The sequence below is a fragment of the Streptopelia decaocto genome (assembly GCF_964273445.1).
Source record: "Streptopelia decaocto genome assembly, chromosome: 18".
Lineage (NCBI taxonomy): Eukaryota > Metazoa > Chordata > Aves > Columbiformes > Columbidae > Streptopelia > Streptopelia decaocto.
This window is the reverse complement of record NC_138673.1, coordinates 11,010,444-11,033,114: the sequence shown is the minus strand read 5'-3', so window position 1 is coordinate 11,033,114 and position 22,671 is coordinate 11,010,444. Positions and strand designations below refer to the sequence as shown.

Here is a 22,671-nt window from a genome sequence, read left to right as displayed (position 1 = left end):
GCGGGGCTGGGGCGGCGGGGCTGGGGCAGCGGGGCTGGGGTGGCGGTGGGGCAGCGGGGCTGGGGCGGCGGGGCTGGGGCGGCGGGGCTGGGGCGGCGGGGCTGGGGCGGCGGGGCTGGAGCAGCGGGGCTGGGGCAGCGGGGCTGGGGCGGCGGGGCTGGAGCAGCGGGGCTGGAGCAGCGGGGCTGGGGCAGCGGGGCTGGGGCGGCGGGGCTGGGGCGGCGGGGCTGGGGCAGCGGGGCTGGGGCGGCGGTGGGGCAGCAGGTCTGGGGCAGCGCTGGGGCAGCGGGGCTGGGGCGCCCGCGCTCTGCGCGTTGCCGGGGGCTCGTGCTCCCGGCTCCTGGCCGGTCTGGTGAAGCCTCGCTGGTGTTTGGCCCCACGGGAGAGTGGGGTGTGCCCTGAATGCGGGGGGGAGCAGGGCCGCGGTTTAATGGAGCCTCTGGATTCCACCTTGTTCTTTGACAGTTGAAACACTCAAGTGTTAAGCTCTTTTCTCAGAGGTAGCGTCTGTTTTGTTCTGGTTCCCCGCTCGGGACTCATTGCAGCTCGAGCTTCCTGAAGGCAGCGGAAAGCTGGAGGGGATTGCATGCGTGCTTCTGCTTCTAATATGCTACTATTAGATAAAAAATAAGGAGAAAAATGTATGTGGAGTGCACATAAACATGACTTTTAATGGTATAATAGTTTTTTTTTTTGATGAAAACATCCCAGTTAATTAAAGCTCGGTGTGCTAAGACTAGAGCTTGTTGAGTGCAGGAAAACCTGCCTTGCCCGTAAATTGCTCGGGGTGTTTTTAGCAGTTTTCTTCATCTGCCCCGTGTTTTGTTAAAATAGATGCAATAAAACCTGACATTCCCCAACAGGATTCTGCTGTGTGACAGTCCCAAATACAGCTTAATTTGACTGTTTTCAGAAGATCTATTGCTAGTGTCGCTCCCTGACCTGGCATGAAGCAGAGTCGTCCCAGTAAAATTTGGTTACTGGATGGAACAGTCTGGTTTTTCAGAGCCTCCTGTCCCCTCGGTCCAGGCTTTGGGCTCTGACCATTGTGTCATCTGCCCACAGATTATTTGCCCTTGTGAGATGGAGCTTGAGGGAGGACGCGATCCATGTCTGGTGGGTAAAAAAGGGCTATTTAAGCAAAAAGGGAGGGCAGTGGGAGCTACAGGCACGTTCAGGCTGTCGCTTTGGAGATGGTTCCTGAGCATTAGGGGACCATTGTGCGTCCTTCTTCCCAGGAGAGCGCGGGGTGGACGCGCTGCAGCTGCTTGTGAGGCCCGGCGGACAGAAGGCTGAGAGCAGACTGGTCGGGTAGCAGTCCCGGCCGGAGAAGGGCAGGGGCGGGTTCCCCCTCCCTGGCGGGAGCGGCCCCGCGTGCGCCCTGTCCCGGCTGCTCCCTGTGCCCAGCCCGGCGAGCCCTGCAGGGCTCCACAGCCTCTGTTTTGTTTTAAGCACCAGTGATACACACGCAGAGGAAGTCCGGCTCTCTTTATGTAAATTGCTTATTTTATTAAAAGTATTTTTTCACTCAAGGTTTTAAGAAACCCTTTATGTCACGTGAGCAGAGGCATCCCCCAGCAGGGCTGTGCGGCCGCACCATCTCTGAGCGGCTCTGGCAGGTCCCGCAGCGCAGGAGGAACGGGGCGCAGGGCGCTGCGGTGAGTTAGAGACAAACCGCACGTCCTGCCGGGGCGGCTCGAGAGCAGCAAGAGCTGCGGGAGGGCGGGGGGGGTCCCGGCAGGGCTGGGGCTCGTCCCGCTCCCCGGCTGCTCCGTGCTGCCCGGCCTGGCCGCTGCTGCCAGCAGGTGCCCCAGGCGCGGTGACATTGGCCCCGCTGTCCACCCGCACCCACGGTGGCTGTCCAGGCACAGGAAGCTGCGCTGCTGGCCTGGCTGGCTGCCCGCCCTCCCCCAGCCCCTGGGTCTGTCTGGGGCTGGTGGCGCCCGGGGGTTCCACCCCGGCGGGGGGATCAGCAGCCGCCCACCCGCAGCGCTCCCGTGGCCCCAGCCCGTGCTGCTCCGCGGGGAGCGCTGGGGTCGCTCCTGCAGCATCTGTGCCCAGCGCCCCAGGCCCCTTCGCCCGCTGCTGCTCTTCTCCCCCTGCACCGCTGTGGCAGGTGACCTGGCCAGCAAACCCAGGAGAAGGCAGCTCGTGGGCAATACTGAGATTTTTCTTAAATGATCGGTTGAAAACTGTTGATCAGCATTAAGAATTGTTTCCCTGCTCCTTCACATCGTCCGTTTTGAGCGCGGTCGCCGGTGAACCGGGCAGGCCGGCGGCTCTGCCGCGGCAGCGGTGGCGGGGGCGCCCGCTGCAGGGCTGCTGCGCTGGGAAGCTCCGAGCCGTGGGTGCAGAGGGACACACGCAGGTGGACACTAACGGCTTTTTGCCTTGGTTTATAACCCGATTTCCATCCTTCATTGCTCACCTTCTGGAGCACTTAGTGCCCCGAAGGACACCCAAGAGTAGAGGGGATTTCACTGCTCAGCAGACTCCACAGGTATCTTTGCTTTAACCGCTATAAAGATCTGGTCTCTTTTTTTTTTGTTTTTTTTTAAGAAAAAAGTCTTTTGTTTTAAACACAGAGTGCTACCAGGCTGTCATCTTGGCACGTACTCGCTGGGCAGCCCTGTGAAGTTTCTTCCCCTCAGGGCTTCATCCACTGTCAGGATATATCTGTTGATAAGATCTTTCATTTCCTGGGTGAATGGCTCAAAATCCTTTTGCTTAGCACCAGATCGCTTGAAATTCCCATCCCTGTTGTTCTCGACGCAGAGCAGTCTGTCCTCTGTCACCGTCACGTTCAGGAACTCCACCATTTCCTTCAGCTTGGGGATAAGGCTTTGCTTCAGGTCCTCGTAGTGCACGACGAGCAGGCGCTTCCCGTACTTCAGCCAGTCCAGGACGTGGGAGGCCCACCAGGACGCGTAGCTGTTCACGAACTCCGGCCACTCTGCAGACCGAGAACCGGGAAAGGAGGCACCGTTAGCTGTGCTGCCGCCGCTCCCCAACCCTCACCCGCTCCCCAACCCTCACCCTGTGCTGCAGCCGCTCCCCAACCCTCACCCTGTGCTGCCGCCGCTCCCCAAACCTCAGCCACTCCCCAACCCTCACCCTGTGCAGCGCGCTGCTTCCCCCAGCCCGGGGCCCTGTGGTTTGCCGAGCTGCAGCTGTAGCAACTGAAACACGTGCGGGAGAAGCGCAAGCTGGATCCCTGCTGCGGAGTCGGGACGCAGCCGTGTGTCCCGTGGGGAAATGGTGGTCACACCGTCCAGCTTGCCAGTCACACGCATGAAGCGTGGCAGACGTGTTCTGGAGTCGTTTCATGTGCTCAGGGAACACTGAATCTCAAGGCCCCTTATTGCTATTATCCTTATTTATCTGCAGTGCAGTAGCACCTGTGCAGTGCTGTAAAATTTCCTTCAGGAAATGTCATGCTCTGTTGAATCCTCCAAATCTTAAATTAGACTTCCCCGCCCTCCCCGGAGCCGCAGTGGGTGCTCCGGGGCCGAGCTGGGCTGCGCTGGACTCGGGTCCCACTCAGTTTGCAGCGCTCACTGGGGTCCCAGCGCGTCACCCTGTCCCAGGCTGCCCAGAGGCGCGTCTCAAACTGTCCCCACGGCAGCCCCATGGCTGTTACCTTTGCTCTGCCAGTTGCGGTCGGTGGCATAACCCAGGTGCCCGGCGTATTTTCTGTTGAACTCTGCCATCAGTGACTTGTATGGGTTCCTTATCAACAGGATAGCAGAGTCGAACATCTCGATTTCTGTCTTGCCGCTTTCATGTGTTTTCACGCAGATGGTCCTTCTACTTCTCCAGTGGTCTTTTTCTCCTTTAAAACCTGTTTTACAAGACAGGATTGTTGGTTTGTTCACTTGGTGGCATGTCTGTGCTCTTTCACACTCCAGATCATTCCCGTAGTGGTGTAAAACCGTTGTGAATTGCCCAGTCAATGAAACCCACCCCCAGGGCCCGGGAACCATCCCGTGCGTGTCTCGTGCGGTGGGGACGAGCACCGCGTGGCCGCTCGTGCGCGGCGCCGGGCGTCCCCCCGCGCTCCCCACCCGCCACGCGGGCGCTTGCTGAGCGTCCTCCCCCTCGGGATACTGTCCTCCCGAGTAGTTAGTGACGTTCAAATGCTCAACCCTCCTGTTCCATGTGCCAGCAAAGGGTCTTGTCCTCAGGGATGAGTCAGTATTTTAGCTACCTGGTCTTTTGGGCCACTCTTCTAGATGGGAGCCGCGTGCGCGCGTGGCTGCGCCTCCGGGTACCGGTACCTTTGTTGTAGAGGGCTCCGTCGAAGTAATAGCTCCCCGTGTAGATGCCGGTGGCGTGCTCGATCAGGTGGCGAGCCCACGTGTTCCCAGCCCCCGGAAAGCTCGACAAAGCAACAAACACTTTGGATTTGGTGGTTAAGAATTTCCTGTCCGTGCAGCGGGTGTCTGCGAGTACAGAAGATATTTCATCATTAGGAATGTGCCTTTTTAATAATTCCACTGATAGCTCTTGATTACAGGGTTTATTGCAGCTTTCTTCTCTCTTATGAATACAGAATATCAGTTTGAGTCCAGTTGTGAGTTGGCTACTTTCCAAAACTAATTCAGCCACAAGGCGCCAAAGAGATTATCCTCAGGAAGGGTTTTTGGTGGCTTTGTCTTAGGCAACGCTTTTTGGATAGCGCTGTGGCCAACCATCGCGCTCGCCCGCGAGCTGTGACAGAGGCCGGGCTGCGCCGCCCGGCTCGGCCTCGCGCCCTCCCTCCGCAAAGCAATTGCGTTCCCGGGGCAGGGGAGGCTGTGCTGCCTAACGAGAGAATGGGAAGATGCTGCTTTCCCCCTTGCAATTACCCTTGTGGTGTCAAGGGCTGTTGCAGAACTCTGGCTGGTGTGGTGGTCCAGGCGCTGCGGCTGAGCTGCCCGGGCAGGAGCTCGTACCTTGCACCGGTGTCTGGTACACGCGGCAGTGTGTCCCGGCGCCGCGGCAGAGCCGCCCGTCCGCGCCGTCCCGCAGCGGGAAGCGCGCCGTGGGGAAGCCGCAGTGGCACTCGCGCCCGCGGACGACGGCCAAGGGGAACTCCTGCGGGAGAGAAGCAGAGCGTGAGCGCCGCGGCGCTCAGGATTTTGTTCATTATTCATAAAAATAACTTCATAATATTCCTGTAGCACTTAGCATGTAATTCTACCTGCAAGATATCAGTGTGGTAAAAATTGTTCTTATTTACTCCTGAAATGAACATTTTGAATTGGATCATCTTTTAAACGTCTGTTTCTATTCTCCCAAACTGAGAAGTCAGTCAGTAAAAGGTTCCCTTGTTCAGTTGGTTTTACCAGAGTTTGTGTGCAGGAAACTTGCTCTTAAAATATTGATGCAGAGAAGATTTAGACCCACTAACTGCTGCAATCGTGTTTAAAAATGGAAAGAAAAGAGTCAAGCCATAAAGTGTGCATCTTCACTGGCTTCTTCACGGCTGCAAAGAATGGATGTGTGTAGATGGGCTGAAACGGAGTTTGAGCGCCACTACGTACACTTTTTGGGAAAACTTCCGAACTAGGACAGCGAGCAGGTCCTGGCGGGGGTGTGGAGCGGGTGGGCCGCGGGGCTGCGGTCCCTGCTGGGCTCGGGCTCTGCAGCTGGTGCTGGGCTCGGGCTCTGCAGCTGGTGCTGGGCTCGGGCTCTGCAGCTGGTGCTGGGCTCGGGCTCTGCAGCTGGTGCTGGGCTCGGGCTCTGCAGCTGGTGCTGGGCTCGGGCTCAGGACAGACACGTCTGGTTTCTGGCGCCCAGCTTCTAGAAAGGGAAACCGGCGTGGAACGCAGCCCGGCCGCCCGCTCGCTCAGAGGGGCGGAACTGCAGCTCCGAGACGTGCGGGTAGCGCGCATTGGCTGCAATAAACTTCTTCTAAATGGGTTTGGTGAAAAGTAATTCAGGTCTTGATGTACCAGTCCTACCCAAACAGGCACCAGGCTGCAAAGCAGCGTTGCTGTGTGGTGGCAGAGCAGCGCAGCTGGGCTGATGTTGGTGAGAATTAAGGAGTTTGAGGGAAGCGTGTGCTGATTGTTTCCTGGAGGAGTCAGCAGTGCCTGTGCTCAGCAGGAAGTCACCCTCGCTGCGTCGCTGGATCTGCCCCTCGGGCTCACTGTCCCCTCTCCCAGGGGCCGGGGTTGTGTTCCCGGTCTCCAGAGCCGCGTGGGTCGCTCGGCGCCGCGGGTCTCGGTGCCGCGCAGCAGATGGAGGAGGCTCAGGAGTTATTCAAGTGCAGAGCGTTCAATTCCAGCTACTCCAAATCAACGCTTTTTGCCTTTTAAAAGTCTTTTGGAGTCTGGGAGCGTGTGACAGGACTGCCGAGCAGCTTATCTCCTGCTTTTCCCCACGTGTTCCTCCTCTGATAAGGAGTCAAATACAACACGTGTGCCTTCTGTGCCCAAGCAGACAACATTTGCTTAGCGAATGAGATACGACATTCTCAAAAACTATTTACAGATTTGATGCAAGGGCAAAATAGTTCTGTTTCTGTGTGCAAACAGGAATTTCTCTTTAAAATGAAGCAGTGTTTCTCAGTTTAAGAAATCAGTAAGTGTGCTGGCACTCAGATGCAGCCTGGAATAAAAATGTACCTTGTACCTTGTGCCAAGAGGCACCTCAAGCCGTGGAGTTTTCTGCAGGGCTGGGTTTGTGAGGAGGCCTCGGCAAGCGCTTCTCCGCAGTGGAGCTCCGAGCTGGCGCTGGCACCACCGGCGGTGCGGAGCAGGGGGTGGCTCTGGCGCGGGACCCGCGGGTCGCCGCTCATCAGCAGCTGATAGTTCCGACTGCATCCGCCCGACGCAGCGCGCGCAGCCCTTGCAGAGGAACGTGCTCACGCTTGACGTCCCTTCGCTATTTCACCAAACCCACGAGCCATCCACTTTGCTCACCGGTGTGTTTATGCGTGCCCCAAGCTCTGGTTATGGCTTTAAGCAACCATGTAACATTGAAGTGCAGGAGTAGTCCTCCAGCTCAGCGCACACCAATCTGCAGTGCTTCACTTCAGTTAAACACAAGTGAAATCCATGGGCCAAACATTCCCTCCCTCCCGTAAATACTTAAGATTGTCTCATGTTCCCAGCCACCACAGTTCCACACCGAAGCAGAAATTGCGTGCAGGTGGCTCAGCACTGACTCCTCTGTTTCGCTGTGGCGATGCCGCCCAAGGGCTCTGCGGAGCAGGTGAGGCTGCGCTGCGCGGGGCCCGGGCGCCGGCGGCTCCTCCGGCCCGGGCGCCGGCGGCTCCTCTGGCCTGGGCACCGACCCGCAGGGCGCCGGGGCCGCGTCTGGGAGCTGCCGGCCCGCAGCGCCCTCCCGCAGCCCGTGTCCCCGTGAGCCGCAGGCGTGACGTGCCGGGGTTTGGCTGTGCCGCGGACACGGTGTCGATCTCCTGGCGGTCGATCCTCGTCACACAGAATGGCTTTTCTGTGCGTCATGTTTAGTGGCATCGCTCTGGCTTTCCCGCCTGCCTTCCCCACTCTAGAGAGCCACTGGGCCACATGCATCACTAGGTATTTACTCTGAGTTCTGTCCTTTAGAAACTCATTTACAAGTTTAAAGCTCTCAGGCACTAATCTCCGCTGTTCCCTTAGTAGATTAAAATTTAAAACAACAAAAGAAAAAAAGGAAAGGATGTGAAATGAGAACTGTTCTTACTTTCTTGGAGCAAAATTCAGAGCACGTCTCCACCGTCAAATTGGGTTGTATCAAAGAGGCTGGAAAGGTGTCTGTTAAATTTTCTGGAGCTCTAAAACATCCTCGATAGATAACATTCCTCCCTGCAGGGATACAAAATAGGTTTCTCTTGAGAAAACATTGTCTGTAGTATCCTGTCTCCTTCACAAAGAACAATATTGGGTTCAGAAGCTAAAAATAATAAAATAAATCGTGTGTTGCAAATGCTCTAGAAAGAAGAGAAACCATGATATGCACTAGACAGACAGGTTGCAAATGCTGTGGTGTTGAAAGGAGCACAAGCCGGCAGCCTCGTACAAACCAGGGAGAGTGGGGCTGCAGCAAGGAGCTGCGCTGAGCTCCACCAGGGGAGGGCATTGCTATTGCTGCTTTTGAAGACGTGCTTTCCCCTGAAAGACTTAACAGCCCCGATGAAAATCTGCAAAGCTTCCCCTGCTCTGCACCAGAAAAGGCATTTAAATGAATCCAGAGCCCCAGGGACCCGCCTTCCTGCGCGGCTGCTCCTGAGCTGTCCGCTCCGCTCTTCCCAGGGCAAGGGATTTTGCTGCAGCCCTCGAGATCTGGGCTGCGCTTCTGTGAGCCGTCCGGGAGAGCGCTCAGCATCGGCCCTGGGCTCACCTGCTCCTGTACAAATGCCACAGTTAGGCAGAACCGCTCCATCGACTGAAGCCAGGATTTGACCCAAATACTTGCTAGAAGCAGCGATACAATTATCCCTCCTGCTTAAGAGAGAAATGTCCCCTGAAAGAACCAGGCAGAACGCCGACGCTGCCCTGGAAGCTCCGTGCCCCAGGGAGGCAATGCCTTTGCACAGGTGACTGGTGTTCATGGAGCAAGTCACTGTGTGTGGCTGGTTAGGGAAACAGAAGTCTCCATGTTGTACGACGCTTGTGTAATTCTCATGGTTTTGTGGGCTTTACAAAGGCGGACAATGTGTTTACTTCATCGCTCTGTACTGACTATTGATAGAGGTTTCCCAGCATGACTCAATAGGGAGAAAGGTGGGTTTGTGAATGAATTTTGTCTTCTGAGTCCTAGTACCCACTCGCTACCTTAAACAATGCTCAGTAGAGCTGGTGTGGGACGTGTTGGGTGACAGGAGAGTTGTGCTTTTGAAGCAAGAATTGGGTTCTGCGTTAATTTCCTGGCTGAAGGGCCCGGATTCCCCAGCACGAGCCCAGAGCAATCTAAGGAGAAGCTTCTCAAATACTGTTCTAATGACTGTTCAAACCCGTTTCTGGAAGCCGTGCGCTGTCTTTGGGTCGCTCGGGAGGTGTGAAGATGCAGTAAAACCAGAGCTGTGCGCGGTAGCTCAGGCGGCGAGCGGGGCTGCGCTCCCCTGGGGCGGGGACGCGGCCCCACGGCGCCGCAGGGACCCGGAGCGTGCGGGGAGCGCGCGGGACGGCGCCGCGCCCGCTGCGCCCGAGCAGCCTCGGGCCGGGGCTCCGCGTCCGGCAGCGCGAGTCACGGTTGCCGTGACTGTTCCGAGTTACTCTCCAGTGTACTTGTTCATCGTGATTAATGCTTCTGTTGGCCACGCAGCTCTTGTGTCAGGGGGATTCTTCAAACAGTCAAATATCAGGTATTACTAAGGGCAAACAAAATACAAGTCTAGCTGCAGGCTAGACTAATTTGACGACTAACTAATTAATACTTAAGAAAAAAATAAATGCCGCCTTTTCTTGTGAAATATGTATGTATATTTTATGCTGAAGATTTAAACAGTGATGCATGTCCCGGGAAACATGCCAATGTGCCTGTCAGCCTGACACTAGCAATTTAGCTCTATGTACCTTTGATATATAATTTATATGTAGCTGGGCGGATTACTGTACAAACCTTGACTTGTCTCGAAGAAGAAATGAAGTACCATGAATACTGGCACAACCTAAGGTCTTGGTGCTTCTCAGCAAATAACATCCATTAAGGTCTTGTGAGCTTGCCAAAAGTAAAGACTGCTCAGCTGTTTAGATACTTTATGCGCTTTGCGTTGGTCCAAAGGTTTATCTGTGTATCTCCCTTGGTAGCTAGTTGAATGACAGAGTAAGTGTTGTCATCGAAGGCGCAACAACAACCCCCCGCTAGAACACCCGTCCTCGGAAGAGCAGAACCGGTGGCTCCTCGGAGGAGCGGAACCGGTGGCTCCTCGGAGGAGCGGAACCGGTGGCTCCTCGGAGGAGCGGAACCGGTGGCTCCTCAGAAGAGCGGAACCGGTGGCTCCTCGGAAGAGCAGAGCCGGTGGCTCCTCGGAGGAGCGGAACCGGTGGCTCCTCAGAAGAGCGGAACCGGTGGCTCCTCGGAAGAGCGGAACCGGTGGCTCCTCTGAGGCCGGGGCAGGCGTGCGGGGCTGCGCTGTGCCAGGCCGCCGGCCTCCCCGATCCTCCTCTGCACTCACAGCGCTCTGTTCAGCACCGTTTCTGAGCACAGGGTGGCACCGATAACTGCTTTTCTGCCCTTCTGTTACAAGGCACCCCCTTCAGGGTAGTTTCTTAAACACGTGTGGGATTGTCCCCATGCATGGATGCAAAAGGGAGTAGTTTTTCCTCAGCTGAAATTCTGCTGCTGTTGCAGTCGCAGCGCTCGGTATTTTCTTTCATCCCTGGTGACACTAACGTTCCGTGTGGCAGCCCGAGGCAGCCGCAACAGGCACGTCTTGCTCCCAGGGGTGCTCGGCGCTGCTATTTCGGGAGGGAGCCGGGGACCGCACCAGCAGCAAATTGGTACCTGGCCCCACGGGCACCTTGGTCCTCTGCTGTGTCAGACTGTTGGGCAGCCCTGCGCTCAGCCCGGCCGCGTCCCTCCCCGGTCGCACGCGCGCTCACCTCGCCGGGCGCCTGCCCGCAGCTCCTCCACCCTGTAGACGGAGAGCCGGTTCACACCCCCGCACACGGAGCCCTTCTCGCCCTTGCAGGCGCTGCTGCAGTCCTCGGGCGCAGCGGCGGCGGCCGGGAGCATGTTCCCGCAGTAGCACTCTGCTCCGTACGCCAGCCCCGCGTAGCTGTATGCCCTGCGGGAACAGAACCGGCGCTGTGGGGACGGACACCCTGCCCAGCGCAGCGCTCGCGGCGGGGCTGGGCTGTGCCTCGGTGCAGGAGTCGAGGGACAGCCCCGTCTCCGCTGCCGTCCCCTGCGCTGCTGCGGACACGGGGGCCTCGCTGCCGGGGTGACGCTGCCCCAACGCAGGTTTTGATCAAAAATGGTTCGGGTGGTTTAGAGTGACAGAAACGAGCAGCCTCTTTCAGAGGTTCTGTTAACTGGCATTTAAAGCTGAATGTTTCGAATCGAGTCAGGCAGTTTTCAGACACTCAGAGCGGGCAAGGCCGTTGCTCGACCAGCCGCCCAGCACTCGCTGCCTCTCCTGAGCTGCCTGCGTTTGCTGCTCGCCCCGCGCCAGGTCACTGAGGCCTCCGGCACTGGAGCTATGAGATAATCACAGTTCTCACAGGTGCTACATGCTTAATGTATGCATGCTTTTGCCATTTCAAATTCAGTTACACTTATTGTCAGCCGAGAGAAAACTTGCAGTGAAAAAATCTCACTCACCTCTCAGCACAAGCTTCCTGACAGTGAGATACTGTCATTTTTCTTAAGTCATAAAACACAGCTCCCTTCAGTGTCCTCTCCCTGGAGTCGTCGCTGAAGCATCCCACGTAGGTGCCTGTGTGCATGCAAGACCAGAGTTAGGCGTGGGTGGAGATGGGAGAGAGCAAACGTTCTGCAGTGAGCTGGTGCCTTAAGCTGCAAGCAGGGCTGTGTTCACCGAGCCCCAGATGTCTGGGGTCCTGCTGCTGTGCAGCCCGGTCTGCTGGAACGCAGCCTTGGAGCTGCTGGTGCAGGGCGAGCTCAGGCGTCCAGTGAAGTGACCGGCATGGGAATGAGACTCTTCCTCAGGCGGTTCCGTTCCGCAGACCCAGAGCGCGCGGCCGCCCGAGCTGCGGGTCCCTGCTCGACCCCCTTCGGTGACAAAGGACGGGGACTTTCCAAGGTAACAGAGGGGGTGCTCTGCAGAACGATACACGCTTGGGGAAATCTTGGTGGATTTCTCCCAAGTTTTCTTGAAAATCTCTGGTTGATCGTGAGATGGGGCAAGAGAAATACTAAGAAAACCAATTTTCTTTGGGTACATAGAGTTATATTAAAGCTATAATGGAAAGGTAATTCAGTCTTAACTGGGCAGTAGTGTCTAGCTATCGCACCGAACTATCTCTCCTGTGCAAATGAATTTCTTAAAATGTCTTCCTTTACTTAGCATATGAAAGGTAAATGTTTCTCTTAGACTGCATCCTGTGTTGAGCCTCTTGTCATGAATAAAATACTATAAAAATCCAGCTCGTATTTTAATACACGATAGGAAGGATGATGTGGAGTCCACTGTTATACAGCAATTCTGTGTATATATTTTATCATTAAAATATGAAAGAAAAAAGGAAATTTGATTTTAGAAGTAGCAGTATTGTGATGGTAACACAGGGAAATTAAATAATATGAGCTGTGGACAGGAAGAGAATAAATTATGAAAAATGAAACTAAAAAGCATTATGTTAACAAGAAAATAATCCACAAGTAAAAGTTCAAGCCACTCTAACAGAGGTTTTGGAGCTAGGAATAATAAATCAAAAATTTAAGTATTACAACCACAACAGTAGATTCAAGGACCTGCACATTGGTAATTGTCAAAAATGCAATTAGCAAATTCGCAGAGCGCTCTTGGGAGCTCCAGGCTGGTGCTCCAGGTAACTCCAGCGGTTGGTTTGCCTGACTCATGCTGTGACTCATTTCCCATACACCATCACTGTCACCTTCTTGTTCGCGTTTCTAACAATTCACGCAGTAGGAGTCACGAGGTGGCACCCATTTTGTGGTTTTTTTTGCAGAAGGTGCCCCTTTGTTTGGGTAAATGTATTCAACAAACTGAAGAGCAGTTTAGTAATGTGGTGTCTAGTCATGCAGATCCCATCCCTTTTCTTATTATCAGTGAAGTATCTAGCTCTTCTAACAGCAGCGCCCCGCGCTGTGGCCCGTGCCCGCGCCCAGGCCGGCGCAGGGGCGGCCGCGGGCCGGGGAGGCGGCTGCGCGGGCTGCGCTGCTCGGCGCCGCGGCCCGGGAGGAGCTGCGGGCCGTGTGTGCAGAGCGGCTGTGTCCCTCACCTTTGTGCTCAGCCGTGCGCCGCGCCGCTCTCAGTCCCGCCGTGTGCAGCGGCTCCTGCTCGCTGATGAACCTGTGGAACCACCTTCTTCTCAGCTGCCAGAGCTCCGAGTTGCGGTGCACGAGCCACCGCGGGCCGTGCCGCGGGCCCAGGGCCGGCTCCTGCCGCGCGGCCGCGGCGTGGGCGTTCTGCGGCACCCTGGTGTCCGCCGTCCCGGCCCGACCCGCCGCCTCCGGCGCGGCCTGGTTAGCGGCGGTGCCGCGGGAGCCTTGCTGGAGAACCAGGCGGGTCCGCTGCAGCAGCAGCAGGCTGCCGGCCATCAGGTACGCTGCGGTGAGGAAGAAGAGCAGGAACTGCGTCCGACGGAGAAACTTCTGCAGCCTGAAGAACGCTCTGGCCATGCCCGTGCTGAGCCGGGCCCTTCACGCCTCCCGACAGGCCGCCGAATCCCCGCCGGGCCGAGCGCCGGTTCCTCGCGTGAGTTCAGCCCATCGCTCAGGTGCTTCTCCGGACGCGAGGCCTCGTCCCCGCCGGCCGCGGCGCAGGGAGCCCGGCGCGGCCCGGCACAGCTCAGCCGCCGGCCTCGGGCCGGCCCCGGCGCCGTGCCATGGTGCGCTCTGCCGAGCTGCCCCGCCGCCGACGCTGAAACACCAAGCGGGGAAGGTCAGTTCACATCCCAGTGGAAAACACCCATCATTGGGGTGACGTTCCCCACCCGCACCCGTCAGCTGAGCTTTCCTCCGTCTGTTGTTTGTAACTGTGCACTTTAAAAGCTGTAATCCAATGAGGACAATCGATTAAGTAGAAGCTAGTTTCAGATCACAAGAAATACCTTTATGATGAGGTTATTTCTCTTGGGACGTTTAGAAAAAAAAGCTTTTGATTTTCTTTTGTTAATAGCCAGCATCTCCATTCCCTGTCGCTGGCTGGAACAGGCAGCCACAGTATGGGCATCTTTTTCAGAAGGTATTATCAAATTCCTGCCTTTGAGCGGAACAGTAGCTGAGCTACAAGTGCAGATCAGAAGGAAGCAGCAGTGTGGGCGTGTGGGGGAACACACCAGAACTGCATCAAATCACAATGGGTAAGACAATAATTATCAATCTCTTTGCAGCACAATAAAGTCAGGCTTCACGCTGGAAGGGTACGTGGGGGTTCTGTACTTAGGGAGCTGTGTGAGCTGCTGTGCGTGTTGCTTTAAAATAAACCAGAGATCCTGCTATTTTTTACTAGATTTCTGTTGCCAAATATCAATGATGCCATGGACAAAAACTAGTGAATATTTGAGAAGTCGTCGTTTCAAGTTTTGCAGATATCTGTTGACTGCGTCTGAGCTCTGCGGGCTCCACGTGTGCGGGTGTAACCACGCTGGGATTGTCTGGGCAAGAAAAGCTCCTTTGTGCTCTAGGGAACCTTTAACCTCTGGTAGCAAATACGAGTTGGCATCTCCCACAAGGGCTGTGTTCCCAGTCAGTCCCTCCTCCTCGGAGCCGGCGAGCGCTCAGAAAAGACGCAGTGTTTTCCAGAAAAGAAAATATTATGGCTTTTGCTTATCTCACAATTGGGGCGTGCTCGTGAAATCTACAGTCCTGACAGAAACATCCGCTCACTGTATTTCCGGGTTTGGTGTCTGATTTAGAATTTTGTGGATATTCACTTATGCCTCTCTCTTAAGTAGATGCTACCAATTAAGTTTCCACCCATTCCCTTTTCATTTAGTTGTGCAACTTCTGTCTTAAGTGGCAATCAAAACCAAAGCCCAAAAACTTCTAGGCCAAAAATACATTAAAGCTCAGCTGAATCTTTCGTAGGTTGAGCCTCAATTCCTTTTGTTTGACCTTTCAGCCTCAATTGCTAAACAGCTTTGGCACAAGGCAGGAGTCCCTGTCTTTTGATCTTACAAGTCGGGTGGTCTTGAGGACCTGTTTTAGGTGCTTTTTAAAAATGTTTGTTGAAGTTCATGTGTGGTGATCTCAATTTTATAGGGCTGCGTAATGTCCAGTAGTCTTCTGTGTGTTCATCTCCAGACTGGGTGCAGGGCTCAGCCTGCCCAGGGCTCGCTGCTCTCCATGCAGCGGCACTGAGCCCGGGAGCAACGCTGCGCTTGCACGCTCGAGGAGGTGCAGGCCGCTTTCTCCACTGCGAAGTTACCGCAGCTCCCTTCCAACAGCTCTGAGGCCAAGGAAAATGCATTGATTTACGCCAGCTGAAGAGCTGACCCTTAAAGTTAGATTATTGAAAATCTCTGATCAATGTTGTGAGTGCTCGAGAATTACAGTAAAAGGGTCAGAAGTACCTAGACAGATGAACAGGAAATTAGCCATAATTAGATACTGCAGATTGTTACTGCGCTAATTTATCTGAAGAAATACTATCTTATCTGCATAGGTGTGACTTGATTCACTAGTTGTTGCCAAAAGGGGCTGTTTGATCTAAGAGAAGGTGCTGGCTGCGTGGGGCTCTGGCTGCGTGGGGCTCTGCGGGGGCTCTGGCTGCATGGGGCTCTGCGTGGGCTCTGGCTGCATGGGGCTCTGCGTGGGCTCTGGCTGCATGGGGCTCTGGCTGCGTGGGGCTCTACGGGGGCTCTGGCTGCGTGGGGCTCTGTGGGGGCCATGGCTCCTGGTGTGGGGCGGGTAACTGCCCAGGAGACCGGAGCTAATTACGTGTGCAGCAAGCTCTGCATCCCAGCACCAGGGAACACTTGGCACAGCTCCTGTTGATCTGCCTAGTTTGCTCATTTACTTATTTCCTAGGGAGAAGCTGCTCCTGGGTCTCAAAAGACTGACTTTGCCCAATGGTTGAAAAAGTTTAAATGGTACAAGCCCATTTCACTGCAGTCAATGTGACATATATAAATTACCTCCAGATGCATTCGCCCTCAGTACAGTTGCCATGACAGTACATTGTGGTAAAAACCAACCAAATAAATAAGCAGACTCTCCGCCCACAGCAACTGCTGCAAATGTGCAACTCAAAAATTAAATGTTGCTTTCTAGTGGGGAAATAGCGGAGAGTGCTTCTGACATAAAAAATGTCATTTGACTTGTTCCATAAACTGCATATTGCAATATCATCAAAGTATGCCTAAAAGAATTGAAGTGCATCACTTGCGATGATATTAACAAAGAAAGAGGATATGAACTAGTATCTGGTAATAGAAAATGTATCATTTGTCTTTTTTTGTACATTTTGCTTAAAATGAACGAAGTGAAATGGAAGAAAAGTAGAGTCTTCTGTTCCTGTTTATCAGTTCTCCTAGCCCAAGGGGTTTTAGGACCATGTTAATTGAGAGTTGAATTAGTAACATCATAGAAGGATAATGGAAAGGACTTTGAGACGGGCAGTGAGAACTGTTGAACAGCAGAGAAGAGCTCTAGCTGAAGAGAACAATGAAAGGGTTAATGCTGCAACAACAAAAGGCAAATAACGAGGACCAGCTTGGGAGACGCAAGCGCAGCCAGCTCGGCCGGGAGCTGCGCCGGGAGCTGCGCCGCCGGGAAAGGGCCCTCGCACCGCGCCTGGGGCCGCGGCTCTACGAAAGGGCCGCGTCTGTGGTTACGGAGGGCGGGAGTTGCCGGGGTTCAGAGACGCCCCGTCCGCGCTGTCCGCGTTGCTGTCCGCGTTGCCGTCCGCGTTGCTGTCCGCGTTGCCGTCCGCGTTGCCGTCTGCATTGCTGCCCGGTTGCGCACGGCGTGGGCAGCACCGGGGCGCAGACTGCGAGCTCCGCGCGTCGCGCCGCAGGGCGCTCGGGGGCGCTGAGCTGCACACCCCACGCGTTCTAGGTTCGATTGCTGGTTTTCTTTTAATCCTTATTTTCCTTTCATTACATGTGTAATACTAGATTTATAACTGCGTTAAAAAGTTGCTCTAAGAAAAAGCAGGTCAATACCTTGCTTCCAAAATGATTTTGCAAAGTGTGACAGAAGATGTCATACTAGGCAGCTACGTTAATATATTTGTAAAGAGAAATAGAAGAAAAATGGTTCTTGTTCTTGGCAGTTCTACTCTACTATCCAAAGGAGCAGTTACAGAATATTCAAGGGAAGAGTAAATACTGTCAGTGATGCTATTAAAGCCGGTAAAGGCTGCAGAACAGCCTCAGGCTCACAGGTGAAGAGCTGCTCGGTTGAGGCCTGTCCCTTAATAGGTTGCTCAGTGCAGAAACTGAGGTCAATACTGCACTGACGGCTGCAGCTCATCAATAATTGATCTTGTCTAAAGACCAGCAGGATTTTGCAAATTCAGAGTTCTTGGCACAGAAGCAAGACTATGTTTTCTATTGCAAACTGAAGGGGATTGGACTCATGAACACTATTTTTAGAAAAATCCATCCCTCTTCCACATTTCTCCCTCCTTTTGTCAGCTTTCCTTGAGGACCAGCGCGGGCAGGGCCCAGCTAGGGGTTCTGGCTCACAGCCTCTCCTCTGGACACACACGCTGTGTCCTTGAGGCTGGCTGGGAAGGCCAACATACCATACTGTGTGAATTCACGTAGGAAGGAAAACTCTGGAGAAGCCGCAAATTAGATGTTTGGATCCTGTCAAACATTTGCCGTTCCCTTTATTGCAATAGTTAAAGCGCCCTGCGTGACCGTGCCCGTGGTGGTGCCAGTGACCGGCAGCAAGTCCTTCCATGGCTGCACTTCCAGACGCAGCCAGAGCCGCCTCCGGGCTTTTGAGAAGGAGCCAAAACAGATGACAAAGGCGAGTCCCCTGAGCCGCGAGAATTCCACACCATCCCCATTCCCAAATCACAGGTTAAGAGAGAAAAAAGAAACCACGGATCGCATCTGTGTGGAAAGCAGCACGTGCTAAAAGTGCCGCCTAGGAGAAACATGCTGGTGCTCTACTGTCTTAAGCCAAAATCCACTCAAATGAAGATACAGGTTGATGCTGATGGATTTTGGCTCAGATCCATCGTTACTTCTTCTAGCTCTTTAAGAAAGTGTCATGAGGAATCATCTCACAAACTTAACACTATAATTTCTGAATTTATGCAAAGGAAAGAAAAAGAGGTGATATTGTAATTCCATCATCTTTCCCAGGATATTCTTTCACCAAGAAGAAAGGAAAATTCCTGTGAAGAGTTACTAGAGCATTTTCCTTCACTGACTTGAACATGGGCTTCTCTGTGAGAGCAGGTCTGTGGAGTGGAACCTGATCGCTGGTTGGTCTGGCAGTTCCAGTGCGATGCTCGGCCGAGACCCATGGGTGCCCAGCCGCCCATGGTTGCGAGGCGCCTGGATGCAGGGGCAGGCGCAGGGGACAGCCCTGCCGGCTGCAGCAGCTGTGCCGCTGTGGCGCCTGGATGCAGGGGCAGGCGCAGGGGACAGCCCTGCCGGCTGCAGCAGCTGCGCCGCTGTGGCGCCTGGATGCAGGGGCAGGCGCAGGGGGCAGCCCTGCCGGCTGCAGCAGCTGCGCCGCTGTGGCGCCTGGATGCAGGGGCAGGCGCAGGGGGCAGCCCTGCCGGCTGCAGCAGCTGCGCCGCTGTGCCCCCGCGTTCCCCAGCCCTGCGTCCCGCGGGCGCAGCTCCATCGCGCCGGCAGGGCGGGCGCGCGGCCGAGGGCCGAGCAGGAGTCGGTGCCTGCGCCGCCCGCGCGTATCCTGCGTCACCCCGCGCGGAACCGCGTCATCGGTTCTGCTGCTGCAGAGCTTGCTGAGGCTTTGTGTTGAAATACAATGCAAGGGTTTCTTCCTCATCTCTTCCCAAGTCACCTCCAGTTGTTTGATTTAGAGAATAAGTTGCCACTTAACTATTTATAGAAACTAACTCTTCTACCCGTTTCCCATCAAAACCAAGATTATTATCTAGGGGTTTTCAATGAAGTAATGAGATGACCAGTGAGACACAAGTGAAGGGACCTGTCCTGACCACTGAATCTCCGATGCGTCCTCTCAGCTTCCCTCCCACAAGATGTGGCCGTACTGCCTGGGCTTTCAGAAGCAATAAGCGCTTCTTCCAACTTACCAAGTTTTACTTGCGTAGCGGATGGGTCTGTGCTGACTGTACACACGTGTTGCCCTCCTGAGCAGCTTTTTGCTGCCACGACGCTGCTCTGAGCGTCACTGGAAGCGCAACACAAGGTCTGTCAACTAACTAGAGGTGAGGTCGCAGCACCGCAATCTCTCTGCAGGCTCCAGTGGCAAATGTTGCAGCTTGAGAGGGCTTCCAGCAAGCTGTTTCCTCTCTTCCCACTGTGTTCAAAGTGCACTTGCTACAAGATGTAATAGATTGCAAAGTTATCTCTTCGATGCTGATATTGTGTTAAAACTGTTAAATAATGTTGAACTGTGATAAACCAGAAAAAAAATGGTTTTGCAGATGTAGCAGAAAAATGGAGAAAAACTCCGTAGTCCATAAACTAGTCAAATGAAGTTGAAACTAGGCAAGTTAAAAATATACATGATATCCACTGTATCCAATATGGGAGATACTTTACAGTTAAGAGGTAATCAGCTTTGGAAGCGAAGGCCGTGTCACAGCGGCTGCAGCCTGAGAGGCTGGGGACGCCGCGCTGGGCGCCCGCAGCAGCTCTCACTGCACACTCGCTCTCGGGCAGCTCTCCTGGCCACTCGCTCTCGGGCAGCTCTCCTGGCCACTCGCTCTCGGGCAGCTCTCCTGGCCACTCGCTCTCGGGCAGCTCTCCTGGCCACTCGCTCTCAGGCAGCTCTCCTGGCCACTCGCTCTCGGGCAGCTCTCCTGGCCACTCGCTCTCAGGCAGCTCTCCTGGCCACTCGCTCTCGGGGCAGCTCTCCTGGCCACTCGCTCTCGGGCAGCTCTCCTGGCCACTCGCTCTCAGGCAGCTCTCCTGGCCACTCGCTCTCGGGCAGCTCTCCTGGCCACTCGCTCTCAGGCAGCTCTCCTGGCCACTCGCTCTCGGGCAGCTCTCCTGGCCACTCGCTCTCGGGCAGCTCTCTCTCCCTGGCCACTCGCTCTCGGGCAGCTCTCACTGCACACTCGCTCTCGGGCAGCTCTCCTGGCCACTCGCTCTCGGGCAGCTCTCACTGCACACTCGCTCTCGGGCAGCTCTCCTGGCCACTCGCTCTCGGGCAGCTCTCACTGCACACTCGCTCTCGGGCAGCTCTCCTGGCCACTCGCTCTCGGGCAGCTCTCCTGGCCACTCGCTCTCGGGCAGCTCTCCTGGCCACTCGCTCTCGGGCAGCTCTCCTGGCCACTCGCTCTCAGGCAGCTCTCCTGGCCACTCGCTCTCAGGCAGCTCTCCTGGCCACTCGCTCTCGGGCAGCTCTCCTGGCCACTCGCTCTCGGGCAGCTCTCCTGGCCACTCGCTCTCAGGCAGCTCTCCTGGCCACTCGCTCTCGGGCAGGTCTCCAGCGCAGCCGGCGTGGCTCACGTTGGCGCTGCCCGCGGCAGCGTGCGGGCGCAGAGCAGCGCGGAGGCGGCTGGCGTGAGACAGCGGCGGCTCGGCCGGTGCTCCGCTCCAGCCCGGCAGCTACCGCGGCCAGAGGGTCTTTGTTCCATTAGCAATACTTTGTACCTAGCTCAGTGATACAGTAATCATCAGGAGAACTGATTCGATGCCAGCATGGAAAAAATGCAGATATCTGCATATGTACATTTGATATGTATACGTACACACACATCTATATGTGTGTATGCATTCTGGGCATAGATGAATGTGTTCTCTAAAGATAACGTGGAATCTGCTTTCACCCTTCACTGATAATCTGACACCCAAACAGTATTCTCAAACCTAGGAAGTGTCTTGATCAATAATAAACCATTCATGCATAATGTACATCCCTTGATATTAAGAACTTAAGCACCCAGCAAATGATGCTTTATCTGCAATTTCCAAAAAACCCACAATGTGGTTCTGTGGCTATAGGCTGAAGTTTTGTAAGAGATTGTTGTAAAAAATGTACCATATATTGATTTTGCCTTATCCCACAGTAGCTAGGGATGAGATTTTTTTTTCCTGTGTGCAAGGAAACCTACTGGAATTAAAATAACATGCAAATCTGTAACAGAATCATAGGTGTTTAGAAAATGTCTTTCGTAAAACCCTCAACATGCAAATTCCTGCAACATCCACCTACTAGAAATCGTTACAGTATTTATTGAGCACAGTGATGCTTCAGAAGCTGTTCAGAGGAACCGAGCTGGCTGGTCTGTGTCCCCAGGCTGCGTGATACAAACACGTTATTCACGTCCACTTTTCGAGTGAAATGTTTTGTGGATGCTCAGAGAAGGGCATCTCGAGAGCTGCAGTTGTGATAAATAATGCAGCTCGGGCTCGTGTGCTTCGATGCTGTGGGTAAATTTAATAAATCAAACAACCGTTCAGACTGCAATGAATGTTAATACCTCAGCCTCTGCAAAAAGTTGCCTGGTTATTACTTGTGTCAAGGCCGGCTGACAAACAGCTTGCGGACACAGATAATAATGGAACAGTGCAAGAAAAGGAGCAAAAAACTCACCTTTCTTTTATGGCCGATGAACTGTTGTATCCAGGCAAAGTTGTAGACGATCCAGCGGAATGTTATCAAACCCCGTAATGCCTATCTGGAAGGCTCTAAATCCTGCTCCTCTGCCCTTCCCGCTAATCCGCTGCTGCTCCCGCTGCCGGCGGAGCCGCGTCCTCCCGGCTCCTCCGGCCCCTCCCGCCGCCGCCGCCGCTCCCGGGGCCGCCGCTGCTCCCGGGGCCGCCGCCGCTCCCGGGGCCGCCGCCGCTCCCGGGGCCGCCGCCGCTCCCGGGGCCGCCGCTGCCCCGCGGGCCCCCCGGGTCCCGGGCTCAGGGGGCCGGTGCCGCGCGGGGCCGGGCGGGGGGGCGGCGCTCCATGGCCTCCTGCGCCAGCAGCGCGGGTCGCTCCGGGATCCTCAGCGCGGCGCGCGTTTCGTAACGCTGCCGGTCGGGAGCCGGGGCCGCCGCACGGCTGCCGCACGCAGGGCTCTGCAGCCTTCCGCAGCTACAGACGTTTCCAGAGCTCCCGCGCACGCTGTGCGTGTGTGCGTGTGTGTGCGTGTGTGTGTGTGTGCGTGCGTGGTCGGCAGGCTCGGGGGCTGCGCAGGCAGGTGTCGGAGGCGGCAGCACCGCGCAGACCCGGCGCGACCAGCTGAGCGGATGCTCCTGTTTGTTCGCGGCGCCTCTTCCCACTAGGGGCAGATGTCTCTGAGACCCAGACCCTTCCCAGCAGCTCCAGAGGGCCCCGGGGAGCAAGACCCCGCAGCCTCCCGGCACCAACTCGGAGATTTCAGGCGGCAAATTGTTATTCTGGGCACAGGTAGCTAGAAGTAAATTATTTATAAATGTGAGAGCTGAAAGGCAGTTTGCTGGGTGTGCTTGCGTCTGCCTGCTCTGCCGCCTCCGCTGCACGTACAGGCTTCTTTCTGCTGCTGGTTCACATAGAGATTGATCCGTTTATAATTATTCTTCAAGCATCTGCATTTAAATGGGGGTAGGCTGCACACTTGTAACTGCATGTGGTTTTGAGGCACCCCTTGGATTTGCATATTTACATGAAACCAGTGGAGATCTGTCCCTTGGACTCGACACTGGATGCAGTTGTGGGGACCCTGGTTTACTCCCTGTGCTGAGGCGTGCGGGTCGGTAACGTCAGACCGAGCACAGCCTGGCTGCGAACGCCGCGCTCGGGTTTCCTGGGTCTGAGGGGACAGATGGACGTTGGATGCCACATGGGGACCGGTCCCCTGTCCCCTGTGCTGCCGGCCCTGGCGCTCAGCCGCCCCGCGGTGCCGGCGATGGCGCGGCTGGTCTGGAGCTGACACACGTGCTGGCGCTGCCGAGGTGACATTGGCCTCCCCGCCCCTGCGCAGGTCAGACGGGTGGGACC

The 22,671-nt window shown here is 55.4% G+C and overlaps 1 protein-coding gene across 2 annotated transcripts; it reads right to left on the bottom strand.

The window, feature by feature from the left end:
• Nucleotides 1-710: 710 nt before the first annotated feature.
• WSCD1 (WSC domain containing 1) lies at nt 711-21,484 on the bottom strand. Of its 2 annotated transcripts, XM_082068550.1 has the most exons (10): nt 21,298-21,484; nt 18,827-19,073; nt 12,861-13,501; nt 11,257-11,371; nt 10,536-10,720; nt 7,675-7,796; nt 4,935-5,076; nt 4,278-4,442; nt 3,641-3,841; nt 711-2,953 (listed from the first exon to the last, which is right to left on the bottom strand). In XM_082068550.1, exons 3-10 carry the CDS (start codon nt 13,258-13,260, stop codon nt 2,601-2,603), a joined length of 1,683 nt encoding a protein of 560 aa, XP_081924676.1. In that variant the 5' UTR covers nt 13,261-13,501; nt 18,827-19,073; nt 21,298-21,484; the 3' UTR covers nt 711-2,600. The 2 variants fall into 2 exon arrangements, with proteins under 2 accessions (XP_081924676.1, XP_081924675.1); XM_082068549.1 differs by lacking the exon at nt 18,827-19,073.
• Between the last annotated feature and the right edge of the window lie 1,187 nt (nt 21,485-22,671).

Bases quoted from the DNA above. Each gene is read 5' to 3' on its own strand.
- WSCD1 (XM_082068550.1), bottom strand. From the start codon at position 13,260: ATGGCCAGAGCGTTCTTCAGGCTGCAGAAGTTTCTCCGTCGGACGCAG. The intron at 7,797-10,535 runs GTGAGCGCGCGT...GTATCCCTGCAG, and splicing joins GCGGGCAGGCGCCCGGCGAG to GGAGGAATGTTATCTATCGA. The intron at 5,077-7,674 runs GTAAGAACAGTT...TCTCTCCCGCAG, and splicing joins CTGAATTTTGCTCCAAGAAA to GAGTTCCCCTTGGCCGTCGT.